This window comes from Theobroma umbraticum, unplaced genomic scaffold (genome assembly GCF_002168275.2).
Source record: "Theobroma umbraticum cultivar Fairchild unplaced genomic scaffold, ASM216827v3 scaffold_55.0, whole genome shotgun sequence".
Lineage (NCBI taxonomy): Eukaryota > Viridiplantae > Streptophyta > Magnoliopsida > Malvales > Malvaceae > Theobroma > Theobroma umbraticum.
In genome coordinates this window covers 4,090,540-4,108,383 of record NW_018397270.1, presented here as the reverse complement: position 1 = coordinate 4,108,383, position 17,844 = coordinate 4,090,540, and the positions used below count along the sequence as shown (strand labels likewise).

The window sequence follows — 17,844 nt, the reverse complement described above, 5'->3', positions numbered from 1 at the left end:
CTGTGGCCAAACCTTTTCTTTATATAGAGATGTTCTCAAGGCTGTTATCACTCTTGGCAGGTTACCTAACACGTAGACTCTTTGAATGTGCATGGCATTTCTTTAACGTTGTGCAAAAAAAAAAATATCAGAAACAAACTGATATTTGACTGATGATATTCAATTGAAAGGAAAAAAGTACAGATTAGGACTTAGCAGCTTGTTAGAACGCGTTTTCCTTTGAAAAACATCACTTCCCAACGACTTGGCTATGGCGTTTCACATCCATTTGTCAAGAAGGCCAGTTTTGTTGGTAGCAAAATTTCAAAGCCCTTGGTCCCCCCCGTCCCCCCCAACTGATACAGCTTAAATCTTAATGATTTGGTGAAGACCTGAGACTATGATATCAAAAACAGCAAAATTTGACTACTACTTTTCAAAAAGAAGCAAGATTATGTTTAATAACCCTTAACCGAGGGCATAATCTTTTAGCATCTCGGCTAGCTTTAATGGATTCCATTATTTAACCTTTTGTGATACATGTGACATTAGATTATATATATAAAACAGGTAGTTATCTTTTCTCACCCAACTTATATGAAGAGTTGAACTCGAAATTTCTAAATTAGCTATTTTTAATGGATTCCATTGGTAATTTACTACATTTAATATTTTTTATATATGTGATATTAAATTATATATGAAGGGATGTTATTGTTTCTCATCTGACTCAGCCGAAGACTCATCCGAAGAGTTGAACTCGAAACTTTTAGAATGGAGTATTAAACATTGATCGTTGGGGGTGTCTCTTTAGAGTCAATGTACTGCATTTATTAACACAATACGGATTTTACTTGCACCTGATAAAGCCAGGAGCTTCTCTGAATTGTTCAACTAAGGCTTAGAGAGCCTTCACAAGTTAAACCCTCGAGGGGCTTCCATATCTGTCTATGTCAAACACGTCACATATATTTGTCAAAAAACTAGACAGGTTTGTTTACCAGAATGTCTGCCAATTTAAAGGGTAACTATGAATTTTCCACTATGGTGACTTATTCCAAGTCTCGATCATTATGATACCTTGAGGAAAGAGATTGCATTTGCATGGCCAGGGTGTTGATTAAATTAATTAATGGCATATGCAAGATCTAGATGATGAAGGTCTACAATATCCAATCCATGTCCAATTAACTCGAGGGGAATCTTGGTTAGTCAATAACGAAATTAGATGTGATTAGATCAATAACGATTACTTGTTGCAAAAGTGTAAATTAAATAAGAATTTTAAGATTATTCTTTTCATGTATTCGTCTGTAAATCTAGAACGAAAGTAACACTTAATAAAATATAAATAAAATTGTTTAATATGTTATTTTTTTTTATGTAATTACGAGTGCAAGTAAAAGTGACAATCACAATCAATTAGTACATTCATATTCAATTCCTAATTATCTTGAGTGGAATCTTGGTTAGTCAATAACGAAATTAGATGTGATTAGATCAGCACAATGACTTTTTTTTTAAAATTGTAAATTAAATAGGAATTTTAAGATTTTTCATTTAGTGTACTAAAAAGTCTACTTTAAGTCTTTCTTTTTTATTTTGTCTCATATGGCATATTCGTTGTAAGTTTAGAACAAAAACGACACTTGATAAAATAGACAAAATTCTTTAATACGTGATCTACTTTTTTATAAAATTACAAGTCCGATTAAACCTAGCAATTGCAATCAATCACTATGTTAATGTTTAATGCCAAATTACCTCGAAGGGAATCTTGGTTAGTCAATATCGAAAAATAAATGTGATTAGATCAAGAACAATGGCTTTGTGGAAAATTGTAAATTAAAACAAAATTTTAAAATTATTCTTATCCAATGCACTTAAAAGTCTACCATAAGTGTTTCTTCTTCAATTTGTCTCACATGACATATTCGTTTGTAAATTTAGAATAAAAAGTGACACTATAGACGAATTCCTTAATACATATGATTATTCCGATGAAATTACAAGTATAACTAAAAATGATAATCGCAATCAATTATTTTTTTTTTTTGAAAAGTAAGCGCAATCAATTATTACATTCATATATTCAATACCAAATTACCTTGAAAGCAATCTTGGTTGGTAATTAAGGAAATTAGACATGATTAATTAGATCATGTAGACTGACTTGTGTAAAATTATAAAATTAAGTAGGAATTTTAAGATCATTCTTTTCCAATGCACTAAAACGCTCACCATGAGTGTTTCTTTTTTATTTTCTCTCATATGATATATCCATCTGTAAATCTAGAATGAAAGCAACATTTGATCAAATAGATAAACCATTTTAATAGGTAATCAAATAAATCAAACAAAACAAACCAACATATATGCTAAATAAATTCCAACATAAAATTAGATCAATTGTACATATGATAAGACTTGAATATTGAACTTGAAAGTTAATATGCAATAATTAATAGTCATGAGAATTGAGTGTGAAGATTAGCATATGAGAAATTAGAGAAAGAACCAAAGGCAATGTATGTCATTGAATCTTCCAAATTAAGGGTAAAGTTAGGTTGAATAGCTTTCCCTAAAATATAATACAATCCGATATGATTCCCAGTCCAAATATGACACCCAATTGTCTTCTTACATAGAGAAAATAAAATTGAGTTCAAACCCAATAATCATATGAAGATTGACTAAGTAAAAATGTGCTTGGAACTTGGTGGCTAAGCAAGCATGCATACAGCTATAGTTATAAAACAAATGTAAAGGGTGAAAAAGAAATACCATCTGCTTAACATTTCAAAGCATTGATTCCTTTTACATTGTTCATGTCAACTGGAGTAGTTATGGAAATGTCCCGACAGCAGTGTCTTTCAATGACCAAAGTTGATTCTATTGTCCTCTTTTAGAGTTTGTGCCTCAAGCCTGCCTCCACGTATGTATGATTTGCTCCACTTGGTCATCATCTCAAAGTTGGTTCTAGTTAAAAAGATTTTAATGCATGGCGGAAAAGGTGGACAACTCGGTTTATGTACTTGTCTAGGGTTTTAATGGGTTGGTTGGTAGACATTAAAAAGGAATGGAAATGACTACAATAATGTCACAAAGATAAAGATAAGAGTATGACTCTTCTTGTCACATTAAGAGGACATGGCCACACCTTATTTTCGATTACTTTGATTCTAGAGGTGTCCAAGAGTTGAGTTATCTATTTAAGTTTGTGGTCTTGACTTGTTTCTAAATAGACTCGAATTTAATTTGATTCAATTTAATTCAATTATTATATTAATAAAATAATAATTAAGTGGGCAAGTCGAATTAGACTTGAACTTGGCTTGTAAAAAAAAGGCCGTGTAGGCTCGACCCATGGCAATTCTATATGATATTATGTTAAAAATGTTATTCATTTAGGATTTTATCAGATGCTATATATGTCCTTAGCATATGTTAAAAGGATTAATTGCGTCAAAACAAATAATATTTTGTAAGCATATATACATCATCATATTATTATAGGATCACCATCGAGGATTTTCAAATGTTTTTAGATGGAATGAGATTGTGAATAAAAACAAAGAAACAAGTGAACCCTCATAATATAATAAATTATTATTTCATACACGGACGGTTTTCACAAATACAATTAAATGATTATCGTATCTTCATTTAATAATTAATTATTTTATTAATTTTAATAATTGTATTCTAATGAGACATACATCAATCTTCTAACCCAATATGTAAAATTTAAAAACTTTACCCTCAATATATACAATAATTTTCTTAATATTATTCTATAACAAGCATTACTTTTCATATTCTCTAAAGAAGACCTTGGAGTGGAAGAAAGCTAAGGGCATGAGTTGTTGCTTTACAATGAAGAAAATCAAAGGTCTTAGTTATGTATATATTATTCAACAATCACAAGAAAATGGCTAAAATTTGTCACAAAGTCTACAATTTTCACATGAAATGGATGGGATCACCTTTATGTACTCTTCTGACTCGAGACTTTATACCCAAAATAAATCAAAGTTTCAAATACTTTTACCTCGAAAGAAGGTGCAATAAGAGACCCAAATAGAAAAGTTTTTGTTTAGGTAAGGATTGGGTTTTGAATGTTATTTGGTAGGTAAGCCACTACAAAACCATTGAACATGACTTCTTCAATCCCTTCTTTGCCTTAAAAAGGAGATAGAAAGTAAAATAAATGGAGCATGGCCTCATCCTGGACCTTGCCCTCCTGTCTCGATGGCTTAGGATAGTCTATTTGCCTCGTGCTTTTCCAGGCTAGACCCAGTACTGTAGCACGTGCTCAGCACACGACCCATTTCGCATCAAGGTTAGGGATGTCGATCTTACTAAGCCTCGATGCGGACCCAATTGTCCACCCGAATGAAATTTGGTTCATAGAATGAAAAATAAGCACAAGCATAAAAACAAAGACAGGAGAAAATGAATTCCCCAAAGAGGACAAAAGTAGCGAAGTGGAATATATTCTTCACTTCAATGTGGATATATAGAGACAAAATATTAAATATATTTTTATATAATTATAATTTATAATATTTTGATTATTATTTTATTTTAATTTTTAAATAATTTCGTAAATTGAATTGGTGTCATTATATTGATAATATCAAACTTGACAATGGCTTTACACATAACATAGATATGTTTTAGTTAATTATTTAAAGGCTTGACATTGTTCTAATTTATAAATTTTATTTGCTTAACTTTTATAAGTTTAGATTTTTATTTGTTTTGGTTGTATTTGTATTTTGTACTTTTGATAATTTTACTTTATTATTATTTAAACTTTTATTTGAAATTGTCGAAATTTTTATAAGAGTGTACTTTAATGAATTCAGTTTAAAATTTTAAATTAATTATATTAACTAAATATGATAACTTAACTCAACATTTAAATCTTTAAATTTAAACTTTTTTAAATTCAAAAAAATAAACGGATAATTTCTCTTGAGAAGTGAAAACGGAGAGAAATTTTCTCCTCAATACAATATAGGGACTAGGATGGGTATGAGAAGCAAGTTGAGGACAAAAAATGTGCCTCAGTCCCAAAACTTGTGTCATTGACAAACTTAATTAAGTTAGTCATGAACTTTTATTGTGAATTTCATCAGTAAGAGAAGAGATAGGTGTTGGGTTTATAAGTAGAAGTCTTTTTTAACTTAACAAACATGTTTTTTGAGTAAAAAATGTGAGCTTGTAAAATGGTATTAAAGTTTATCCAACTCCTCATTGAAGTAAGACCCTTTATGAAAAATATGAGGATCAAGATAAGTCTCTATGAGAAATATCAAGATTGAGATAAATCTCAATTAATGTGAGCTTTTCTTTTATGTAGAAAGTGATTGTCATAAATTCTATATCACTAAAAGAAACATTCTTTCATTCGATAAGTATGTCTTTTAGGATGAAAATGAGAACATTCAATCTAATTACTAAAAACTTTGAAAATAAAAATTTAATGAAATAATTCATTCATTAGACATTCATTACATTTAAATTTGTATTAATTATGTATAATATTATTATTTGTATTTCTTTACTTTTAAATTCAGACCATTTAACATATTCTCTAGATAAATTCCAATGTTAGGTAGTAAAACATTTGGAAGATTTTTATTTTGAAGAAAACATATCAAGAAGATTTAATTGAGTCTAATTAAGGTACAAAAATTCACACATACAAAGAAAAATAATTGCAAAATTCAGAACTTTTAAGGGCCAAAAGACTTGTTGGACTGGTTACAAAAGCAACCTCTAAGCCCACTGCCTACCAGTTCAACCAGTCACCCTTGCACCAAGAATACCCAAAGCCCTTGCCCCTCTTCAGGTTCTGCCTCAAACGCTTCGATTTGCAACATTTGTTCCAGTTTTGAACCGTTGAATTTTCTCCAGCCTTTTGTTTTATTGTAAAAAAGTTGCAAAACCCCAACATCCCTTTCTTTAATTCTTGGAAGAAAAGGATGGTCAAGGCTAGAGAAGGAGAAAGAAGATAACTTTTATGATTTCTTTGGTTTTCTTGCAAAAGGGTATGTCAAATTCTCATGATATCTTTTTCTGCCAATTGGGTATATTTTATTAATTTCGTTTATTAGATAGTTTCTGAAAAATATTGTTGGAAATTGAATAGAATAAATATTTGATGTCCAGGGAGGTTGATGCACTGAAACCCACAGTTTGGAATTGGAACAAAAAGAGAGTTTATATGGAAGTAATTTAGGGGTGCTAGTGAAAAGACCCAGATTTTTTTGATTGAGATACATCAGGTGAAATGCTGATAGAGACTTCAATTTCTAGTTCAATTGAAGCTAGCCTATTTTATGTATCTGAACACAGGAAACAAGATTCTTTATGTGATTGGATGCCTGGATATGAAACTAGGCAGATTTCTCCAAAATGTGATGTCCCTTCTCTGAGTGGATGTAAAGAGGCTGAGTATTCATGCCCCCCCTTACCAAGAACTGGTTCTCAACAATCATCTGTGAGTGTAATGTCTGAAGGTCCTGTACCTACTTTTGTTTACAGTAGGAGAAAAAAACGGCGGGTTAGCGGCAGCAGCGCTAGCGCAGCTGTTGCCAATTTTTGTGCAGAGGCCCCTGTGAATTCAAAGAGAAGTGGGGATTGTCTTTCTGTTGTCAGTTCTGATGCTCTTTCAATGGCAGTCATGGAGCAAAATGGAGTTTCTCAAGTTGGACATGGAAATGTAGCCACTGGAGATTCTTTGATGCCTCTTGCTTGCAGTAGAGAGCCTCACATTTCAAAGTATGAATTTCCTAATGGATTTTCTAGTGTGGACAACCATGGTTCTGACGATGTACATAAAACTGTTAGGCAGAAAACCATAGATGTTGACAGTATAAATGATAGTTGCTCATCATCGAAGTCAAATATGGAACTTGCATTAGCTTCTATTAAAGGTGAGATGGATGAAAATGGTGAGTGCTGCTCCTCTAGTGTAATAGCTGCTGAAGTTGTGAGGGAAGATCTATCTGAAAAAGATAGGTGCCTCTCTATACTTCAGAACCAGGGGAATGTTGAGGAAGTTGGGCCTTCTAGGGCTCCTCTCAATGAGGAAATTGGGACTAGTGGTGCTAGCAGTTCTTCTAGGTTATGCAAAATTTGTGGTCGTTCAGAAACTGCACAAAAGATGCTAATTTGTGATAATTGTGAAGAAGCATTTCATGTACGTTGCTGCAATCCCAGGATAAAGAAAGTACCAGTTGATGAGTGGTATTGTTTTTCTTGTATGAAAAAGAAGCGAATAATGGTCAAGGATACAACTGCAAGAAATTCTTCAAGTATCACTGGTGGCATGGGCAGATGCAGAGGTGTATCATCTGAAGGGGAATCCAGTCCAATAGAATTAATGTTGAGAGATGCTGAGCCTTATAGAACTAGCGTTCGAATTGGCAAGGGTTTTCAAGCAGACGTTCCTGACTGGTCAGGTCCAATTGATGAGTATGTTCAATTAGCTCTCACGCTATTTATTTTAAATAATTGTCTATATGGAATGCATAGGTTTATAGGCTGTCTTATTGTGTGCATAGCTAAACATGGATATGACCATTCCATTCTACTTGAAGTTCCATTTATTTTGTTATGTTCCCAAATTATTTTAATTAGGCTTCCTTTGTGAAAGACAAAATTCTGTCGGAAACAAGGCAGTCCAAATTGTTGTTTTATGCTTGGATGGATAAGAATTTTAAAGGAAAGCATGCTAATAGGTTATATTGATTACAAATGTAATTATCTTTTGACTTTATATAGTTATATATTGATTATAAATGCTAATAGGTCCTATAGATTCCGTCATGACCTAGACAAAGGACATGAAATACAGGGAAGCTACATTAGTTTTTCCAAGAAAAATAAAACAGTAAAAATTTGACTTTGGTAGTGAGCTAATTGCAACAACCTGGAAGAAACCCAGTGCCAACTAATAGGCTATTTATCTTTTCTTTCTATTACCCTGATAGGCTTTCCAAACCTTTCTTTGATGGCTTGTTGTGCTGCCAGTCTAATTACAGAATGGTTGTAAAGATTTCTGCACTACAATAGCAAAATGTTTACGCCTTCCCTATTTAGAAAAGCTACCAGTATGTTGCTATGATCATGTCTAAGCCTGGTGGCAAAATGGGTTGGGGGGGGGGGGGGGGGGGTGTAGTGGCTGGTGTTGGCTTCAGAAAAACTTCAAATTGGTATATCACTCCTTTGAAAGCAGGAAAATTTTTATTTTGAACCATCCGAAATATCCCCCCCCTCCCCCTTTATAAAAGTTGTTTAAACTTTTCATTTTGAACTAATTACTACGCTTTGATTTTCTTTAACTTTCTTTTTAGTGTAAATAGGAAATGGAAGGAAGTTTGAACCAGAGGATACATTTAATGTTGTAATATTTGCATTGAACTAAGGTTGCTAGTTTCGTTCCAAAGTGGAAGCATGCTTTGAAGTAGGAGAAAGTCAGCTCTTGGAATAGAGGTGCATGAAAGAAGCAGCGTTGGGGATAAAATGAATATGATTTTCATTGACAAAGCATGATTAATACTAAGTTAGTTAGTGATACCCAAATTAATAGGTTATCTTGAAAGAGAAATTGAAGAAGAAAAGAGATGTGTTGTGTGTGAATGGGCTGGGATCTGTTAGTGTGTGTTACATGTGATGTCAATTTGTTTTGGGTTTGATTGTGGCTCTATATTTTGGTTGGGCTTTTCCAACACTTTGCAATTGTTTATGTGTTGGATGCTTTAGTATGGTTTTAGAGTCCTAGTTGTTTGCTTCCCTGCTGTAGTGGTCCCAATGTTACGCTTATTTTCATCAGTTGCTTTATCGACTGTACATGTGAAAAGGAGTGTAAAATGGTGTTACATCCAGCATTAGTTTGGTTGGACGCTCGTTGTGGTCTTATGTTCTGGTTATACTGCCAATTGGTTTAATTTGAATGCTTTAAGTGAATTAAATCTTCTATCATTTCATCGTTGTTTAAATAACCTAGCAGTAGTGTCGTTTTTATATTGATTGAGAAATCTAGTTATCCGTCTTTCCCAAATCATAAGCACTTCTGATTTCAGGGCAAGAACTAATTTTTGGAACAAAATCTTGGGTGAAATAAAAATTATTATTGCTGGATCTTGTCATGTTCTTGGCCTTGTTTTTGATTAATCTTGTCACCTTGGTCTTGAAAGTTGCCTCAAAATCAGTTTTTCTGATTAATCTTCTGATTCATAGTATGAGAAATTCCAAGTTGGATAACTTAAAGGACTGAATCTTTGGGGTAGGGGCAAAAACTTTTGTGAGTGTTTTATAATTAATGTAACTTTCTCCCCTCTTTATGCTTTTCCATTTTTCTGCAATTTGTTTTTTGATTCATCAATCAGTCACCTATGCAAAGTGTAATGTAGTTACAAATTACTCAAATGATTGACTGGTAGGTGACCATTTTTCGATTTTGTTTCTTTGCTGTTAGCTTTCTTTCATATTTGATTTCAAGTTTCTTCCTCTGTCATAAATTGTGTTCAATGTAGGCCTTCTTGATCCACAAATCTTTTATTCATAAATAGTTTCTTGTTATATGATGCAGCGATGTTGATACCATTGGTGAACCACTGGAATGGGATCCTTTAGAATTTACTGATTTCAATGTAAGGCTTCAAATTTTTGTGTTGGTTAGCATTTGCAGATAAGTGACCATTTCGTTTGGGGAGAATTGACACATCTTTCTTCATAGGAACTGAATTGCAACAAGTCATCTAAAGTAAGCTCAATAGGGAACTGGCTTCAATGTAGAGAGTTCATAGAAGGCATAGGAGGTAGTAATGGAACCATCTGTGGAAAGTGGCGCAGGTATAGTCTACTTCTGTGGATATTTTACTTTCTTGCTTGTTTTTTATGTTAGCACAAGTTGGTATTTGCTAAAACTCTTGGCATTTTTGTGGAGGGAATAGCTTTTATGTCTAAAAGCTTAAATGTTGAACTCATAGAATCGTATCTTCAAGTAAACATGTTATATTATGATAAATGTCGATATAGTTGATCCTCTAGTAACAAACAATAAAAACTTTTCAACTTGCAAAGAATAAACTCTAATAGAATCCAAACCAGATTACTTGTCACATAGCCCCCTCCTTTTCATTATCCTATGCCTAACGATTTGTAGATAATACTGTCTCATAGTAAAAATTGAAAATTGAGGAGATGGAAATTCAGTGTAACATGTTTCTTATCAGCTATAAATTGGTCAATGCTGTACACCTAAGATATTGTAGATAATGATAATTGAGGACAAAAATGATTATGCTGTTTTCAAGAGCAGGAGGAATTCAGTTCACCCTCCTTTTCATTATCCTATGCCTAATGATTTGTGGATAATACTGTCCGATAGTAAAAATTGAAAATTGAGGAGATGGAAATTCAGCATATCATGTTTCTTATCAGCTATAAATTGATCAATGCTGTACACCTAAGATATTGTAGATAATCATAATGGAGGATGAAAAGGTTTATGCCGTTTTCAAGGGCAGGAGGAATTCACTTCACCCTCCTTTTCATTATCCGATGCCTAATGATTTGTGGATAATACTGTCTCATGGTAAAATTGAAAATTGAGGAGATGGAAACTCAGCATAGCATGTTTCTTATCAGTTATAAATTGGTCAATGCTGTACACCTAAGATATTGTAGATAATGATAATTGAGGACAAAAATGATTATGCTGTTTTCAAGAGCAGTAGGAATTCAGTTCAGACTAAGTACTGAGCATACTTAGATGAGCTATTGAGCTTTAATATCCAAATGCAAGTAACTTAACATGCACATAAATTTACAAGTTTCTTTCTTGGTGTAGTTTTGGTTTTGGTATTGCTCATGCAAGATGCATAATTTTAGTTCTGGCTCTTATAGGGCTCCTCTTTCTGAAGTCCAAACTGATGACTGGGAGTGCTTCTGCTCTGTCCAATGGGATCCATCCCATGCTGATTGTTCTGTACCTCAGGTGATAACCCTTTTAGTAAACTTATTCTATCCCTTGCCATTGTTTTTTGATTGCAACCTCAGGTTATGGTACCTGAACATAGAATTTGTGATTTTGTGTTAATGGGGAACGTCTTCATGGAGCAGTAATTATTCTAGAATTTTGATTGGTTCTTTCCAAACCGAAAAAGTAGTCCAAGATTTATGTCACTATGTCACTATGCAAGTACCTATTTAATTACATGATGTCGACTTAAAACTCAAACTTAGTAAAGTGATTACTATTCATGTGTCATCAATTGCTAGAAAGAATCTTGGTTGTAGTCCATTAATCTGTCTGAAACAGAATTTACAGTGTCATGTAAATGGTAGTTTTGCCTGAAGAACAAGTTGTCCCCAATCTAAGGTTTTATAGCATATCGTCTGCACCCACTTCCATCCTCCCCCCTTATCACACTGCTAGTATCCCTGGTCAAGGTACCGTAACTACAGGATGTACTTTCTTTTGTTTTAGTCATTATAGAAATACCAGTTATTTATTTATTTTAGTCATTATAGAGATGTCTGTGGTTTTAGTCAGTAATAAAAAGGCTTGAAGCCCAAGAAATTTGAGTTCTTTTTTCTAATATATAAAAATTCAATTTTAGTCTATCATAATTGTTTTGAGCATGACCATATTTTTATTTTAATTGAACTGTTTGCTGTATTTATTCCATCAGGAGCTGGAAACAGATGAAGTTTTGAAGCAACTCAAGTATATTGAGATGGTATGTGCTGATGCTCTTATTTAGTTATCTTCATTAATTACTGGTTGCAATTTATTGTCGTTATTTTTGCATATAAAATAATGCGAGAAAGGAGGGTTAAAGAAGCCTTGAGCCATGTTTGCAACTTGGTCTTAGCTCAAGTAGTAATAGTGGAGTAGGGTTGGGGTAGAGGTCCTGAGTTTGAGCCATAGTGCTCTTATGTGTAAAATAGCTTAATTCTACATTTAACGTTATACATTTCTCCAGGAAGCAAATTTGTTATAGCCAAGACGACTTATTAGTATACCACGTGGCATTTATACATCCAAAACAATTACGTGTGTGATTGGGATTTATTGGATGCTCTAAGCGGGATACAGAACCTCCAAAACGAGGCCAACTGGTTCAATGAAGCCTATGTGTTTTGAACTTGATCACTCCATAATATGAACCATAAAACTCAGGAACATTATGAAAGAAAATAATAAACTAAGAAAGATGCTATTTGATTGATGTATTGAAGAAACTGCATAATCAGTTGTTGAAAAAAGAAAAAGGTGGTGTTTGGTAGAATATCTATCTTAAGAAGTAATAGAAGTGTTTTAACATGAAAAGCCACTGCAAATGATAAAAACTGTATGAAATGCAAAATTTATTCTTTTTCACAAAGAAGGAAAATTAGAAGGGAACTCCTGCAACAAGTTGGATTGCATTCTCAGCATTAGGTTCGGATATATCTGAAGGCTCTGTATTTAGTATTTTCTGGGAAACAAGGCTTCTAGAGACTGGATGGGTGGGGTAAAATGTGATTTTATAGTTTCAAGTTTTCCTGTAATCTGTTATATAACTGTCTTCTAGCATATTGGCTATTAATTCATTATCTTTCATGGTTTGGACTTGCCTTTGGCTTCGAATCAAAGCACTCTTATTCTTGCATAGAACATTCTGTGGTTTTGGGTTCAGGATGGTTCTCTGAACCATGTGCTCTTGCGTTTGTTTCAGTTTCTTTGGAGGGTTTTTTAACATTTCACATCCTGTGCAGTTGAGACCTCGACTATCAGCTAAACGGCGAAAATCACATCAGACCATGAACCGCACGTTACAAGACCGTAAGGATGATAAGAGAAATACACAGAACAAGCGGCTTGCTCGGCAGTGATAAATTTCCCAGAGTACCTGTACAGATTCCCTTCACAAGATCTTGTACATCCAAAGTCAGTACAAACCCAAAGATCTCAATTTTGCAACTAGATATCTTCCTTTGCAGTTTAACTTGCATTCTAGCATGTTTTGTTGGACAGAATGGTCAAGTTTGAGAAATATTTAGGGTTGGCTTTCATGCTAACAGCTCTGTTTCTCCTTTGCTTTGATTCCATGTTTTGGCTTTGCCAGCAAATTCCTGCATTCCTCTTTCCTTTTTGATTATAAGTTTCTCTGAATCATTTATAAATGCAATACAACTCCAGAGAAAGTTGCCCTGATGAAGCCATGGATGAAATCCGGGCAAACCCAAGTATCTGCACTTGGTTAATGCTTAATAGCAAAGGAAAATTTACTCAATTGCTTGCTGACAGGATGTATCTACAATTGCAGAGTCTTTCACGTTTGCTCTTTGCCAAATTTGGTACTAGTTGTTGTGCTTCGCTTATAATAAAGGTAACTAAACTCCTCCAAGCAAAGCAATAGGAGATTTAACAGCTTCTGTCATCAAGTCTTCTGCTAGGAATGGGAAGTACCTTTCAATATTCTTATTCATTGAAATGCTAATTTTCGACCGGATTTTCTTACTCTTACATCATTACAAGAGTAAAATTCATAAAATTAGGTATCCAATTTGAAACGGAAAAAGTATATTATAGAAAAAGATTGTTATTTAATGCATTCATGAAAGACCTTTTAAACTCTATAGATTAAATTAAAATGCCATCACGTATTTTTGCAATTGATTTTTGATTCTGAAAATTTAGTTTAGTTAATATATCTTATTAGACAAATATTGTTAGGACAGACAGAATCATATGACTGATGATCAATGTTCCATAACTCCATCTTTGGGATCAAAGTTATGCTAATTTATTCATGCACAAGTAGTCCTGCTAGGTGTTAACCAGAGGGAATTACACTTGCTTCATTAATATGGAAATTAAAACCGTTAATTGCTGCACATATTATACAAAGGCTATATCATGATAGTACTTTTTATACCACTTACCATTTGTTTTTGCCTTTTTGTTCATACTTGCAATCCTAGTGGAGAAATCTCCAAGGTTTTGTTCTCGATTTCAATACAACCCTCATTCACTTCTTTGGTTTCCCTTTTGTAGACATACTTGCTTGATGCCCAAAGGAAAGCCCCCAAGTTAAGAGTAGATATGACCAGAAGGAATCCGTAGTAGTAATCTAAGTGAGAGTCATTCAAGTTGTCTCCAATCCAGCTCTTGTTCTCTCCCCTCCCTGTGATTTTATCCACCATTGTTACTAAAAAGCTGTTGAGGAAGTTCCCCACCCCAATCCCACTGGTGAAGAATGTTGTCCCTAGGCTTTGCATTTCTTCCGGTGACTGGTCGTAGAAAAATTCCAGCAGTCCTATAGCATTGAACACATCTGCTACCCCCAACAAGACATACTGAGGCAGCAGCCAGAATATGTTCATGGGGACAATTTGTTTAGGACCTACGATCTGATGCAGTCTTATGACATGCATTCTCCGGACCTCCACCGCATAAGCAATGGCAATAGCTATGACTTGGATAACAAACCCAGTGCCAAGTCTCTGCAGGAGGGTGATTCCCCTCGGGTTTTTTGTTTTCCTACGCATGAATGGCACGAAATAGCGGTCGTACATCGGCACAGAGACAAGCATGGAGAGAGTCACGAAGCTCCCGAGTGAGGCTGCAGGGATTTGGAAGCTTGAACCCAAGTTTCTATCCAAGGTGGTACCTTGTTTCACAAACAATGTGTTTATTTGTGCCCATATGGTGCTAGGAATCAAGGTCACTAGCCATATTAAGAGCATCCCAAGTACAAGCTTAGTTCCTTCCACTTGAGTTACCGTACAGGGTGGCCTACCTGATGAGTTTCCATCTTTCACTGCAGCCTTGTCCAAGCATCTGTGAACACGGATGTGTATATGCGTATTATTAAAAAAGTTCCATTAACCGAGTGGTTATAAATATTGATTAACATTTTTGTATAAGAAAAAACGAATCACAAAATGATACATAAGATTAAAATAAGATGATTTTATAATTATAAGCACTATGTCATTTATTAGTAGTACTTATCATCATAATAATTGTTAAGATGGTGGATCCTAATCATATTCAAGATTCTAATTCGATGTTGACCTTGAAATGAAAACTTATTGCTATGCAATCGAGGATTCCACCAAACGTGTTTCACGTATCATTTGTCTGAATTTGATTAACATAATGGTGGGGGCACTTGGGCTGCACCATTTCACTGTAACACCTCATCCATCAAGAAACAACTTGGCCCCATGGAGATTATGACCGTTGATCAAAGAGAAGGGTATCTAGTAGGAGTACTGATGAAACAGTTTCACATGGAAGGAATTTATTGAGCCAACGGCTATCGAGTTTTCCCCCATAAAAGCCCCACATTTGCCTTTGGCACAGGAGATTTCCCAGTTATGCGCATGAATTTGAAGGTCCCCCTTGCGCCTGTTCTGGCAACCCAAGGATTTAAAGCACTTTGGAATTTTGTACGAACTCTAATTGACCTGGCTCTTCAAAGATTCCAGGCCACAATGATTGTAGGAAATGGGACAGTGCTGTTTATTCTCATTTCAACTTGTTCTTTGCATCTACACATACTTTTATAAGTTTATATTATCTTGTAATAGTGGAAAATTTTAATGCTTTAGTTTGTCTATTGTAAGTAATATTACTATGTTACTTCAATTCGGAAGTCAAATGTCTGTCAGATATGTGTCGGACACAGATATTTCAAAAGAAAAAGGAAGAGTCACCTGAAAATTGGAGTGTAATGGACCTGCCGTTTTCCACTGTTGATGTAATGTTGAGGCTCATGCTCATGGAGTTCTGATGGGTTGTCAGGGAGCTGGAGTCTGCGATTTTTGAAGGCGGTAATGGGGACTTGAATCAGGTCCCTGGCAGGGCTTTTAGTCTTCCTCACTTTGTGTCTGTAAATTGGGGCTCCAAGATAGAATACAAACAGGGAGAAGAGGAGGCCAGCTGTAGGGATCATATAGCCTAGGCCCCATCCCAAGTTTTCTTGAATGTAGACAAGGCCAAGGGTAGCAACCAAGGCACCCAAGAAGGAGCTAAACATCCACCAATTGAAGAATGAGACCTTGAGCTCCTTCTCATGGGGGTTAAAGTCATCAAACTGGTCTGCTCCAAAGGTTGATATGTTAGGTTTCGTTCCCCCTGCCCCTATGGCTATGGTGTAGAGAGATGTATAGAAAAATGCTATCTGTAAAGTAGAGGCCTTGTTGCAGACTCCATCTCTGCAAGTTGGCTTCAAAGATTTCAGTGAAACTGCTGTAGTGAGCATTATCATTCCCTGTTCATCACATTACATCATCATTTATATATATATATATATATATTAATCAAAACATATCTAGAATTTCCAGGGCCAAAAACTCGTGTTCACACACAAAAAAAAAAAAATGTATGGTATTAAGCAAGAAAATTATGAACCAGTCATTGTTTAATGCGCAGGTGCAAGTCAAATTAAGCACTAACAACAAAGTTATCTGAAGTATCAAACAATTCTGTGTCTCTGTGTCTGTCTCTCTCTCTCTCTTATCATCAATGACAAGAAATCTCTCTTCTTTTCTTTCCCATTAGCAATAGAATATTGAATTATTTTTCTGTTTTCATCATTGGATACAAATTACCTGTCTTTTTCATTTTTGTTGCAAATCATTTTCCATAAATTTAAACACTATAACAGAATAGTTTCCCCATATTAAGTGCCAAATGAGACAGGGATGGCAACTTCTGTGTGGGTCTAACGAAAATCGGAGCTATGGTCTTTGTGGAGAACAAAGTACGAGCTAACATCCAAGCTATGTTAATCCCAATGAATCAAAGCTTTACTATTCATCACTGGACCCCCACTAGAGCAAAAATAATGAACCTAATTGGCCTCCTGATTGTCGGTATCTAGGACTATGGTCCAAACAAATGGTGTGACCTTCTTGATAGATGAACATAGTGAATATAAACCTCATCAAAATTTGGAAGTTATGGTACTGATAAATTGCCTTTCAGATCAGACAGTTTTGAAAATCACCAAAAATATTGAAAATAAATAAATGAGTTCGGAGAATTTGTTGAGTTTTACCATGACATAGATGAGGGATGACACAGTGAAAGTCCAGAATCGACCCAGGTAAGTATCTGCTATGTATGCTCCAAGGATGGGTGTAATCCAGACCGAACCTGACCAGCTATTCACATTCCTGACAGATGCAACTGTATCTTCATGAAGTTGGGTGGTCAGGTAGTTTACCAGGTTTGAAGCTATTCCATAGAAAGCCATCCTTTCAAATGCCTCATACCCTGTTAAGAAAAACGCACAAAGATTGAGTCTTCATTTACATATCTGGGACATCAGAAGAAAAACTCCTGAAAATCTTTCCAACTGTCTGCTTTGCATTTCAAGACAAGAATTGAGAGACAAAGAAAAAACAGTGTGTCAGGTTCTTACCAACAAGGAAGGCGCAAGCTTTCCATCTTCCAGTCTTAGAGGCAAGGACAGGGCGGCCACGAAGGTCGACTGTTCCATCTTGGGTGTAACCTTTGGTTTCCATTTAATGGAATGGAGAAGAAGAAAGAGGGCAGCAAAGCAGAAGGTGGTGATCTTAGCTTTAGTGTTACGGTAGTAAAATAGTTCACTCCACAAACTATTGTTGCTTCACCCAAAACCCTGCGCTTTATATAGCCGCATTAATTTCTTTTATGGCCGTACAAAGATAAGTGTTCTGTTTTTCTTTTCTTTTTTTTTCTTTCTTTGACAGCTCTTTTGACTACCAATAATTTATTTATTTTATTTATTATAAATGTGAACACTTTCCAAATTTAATAGGAGAGACTATATAATTGGTCGGTTGCTACAGTTTAAAATTTTT

The 17,844-nt window shown here is 34.7% G+C and overlaps 2 protein-coding genes across 4 annotated transcripts; one reads left to right on the top strand and one right to left on the bottom strand.

The window, feature by feature from the left end:
- The first annotated feature begins 5,781 nt into the window (after positions 1–5,781).
- Positions 5,782–14,177, top strand: LOC110426156 (uncharacterized). Of its 3 annotated transcripts, XR_002446108.2 has the most exons (9): positions 5,782–6,038; positions 6,160–7,467; positions 9,587–9,647; positions 9,734–9,849; positions 10,906–10,996; positions 11,694–11,741; positions 12,763–12,934; positions 13,314–13,376; positions 14,045–14,177. XR_002446108.2 is itself a non-coding variant. In XM_021441294.2 (7 exons), exons 2-7 carry the CDS (start codon positions 6,281–6,283, stop codon positions 12,877–12,879), a joined length of 1,620 nt encoding a protein of 539 aa, XP_021296969.1. In that variant the 5' UTR covers positions 5,782–6,038; positions 6,160–6,280; the 3' UTR covers positions 12,880–13,088. The 3 variants fall into 3 exon arrangements, 1 of the variants encoding a protein (XP_021296969.1); XR_002446109.2 differs by lacking the exon at positions 5,782–6,038 and having other exon boundaries at positions 6,049–7,467; XM_021441294.2 differs by lacking the exons at positions 13,314–13,376; positions 14,045–14,177 and having other exon boundaries at positions 12,763–13,088.
- Positions 13,401–17,622, bottom strand: LOC110426155 (Major facilitator superfamily protein). Its single transcript, XM_021441292.2, has 4 exons — positions 17,424–17,622; positions 17,058–17,275; positions 15,712–16,268; positions 13,401–14,830 (listed from the first exon to the last, which is right to left on the bottom strand). Exons 1-4 carry the CDS (start codon positions 17,524–17,526, stop codon positions 13,954–13,956), a joined length of 1,755 nt encoding a protein of 584 aa, XP_021296967.1. The 5' UTR covers positions 17,527–17,622; the 3' UTR covers positions 13,401–13,953.
- Between the last annotated feature and the right edge of the window lie 222 nt (positions 17,623–17,844).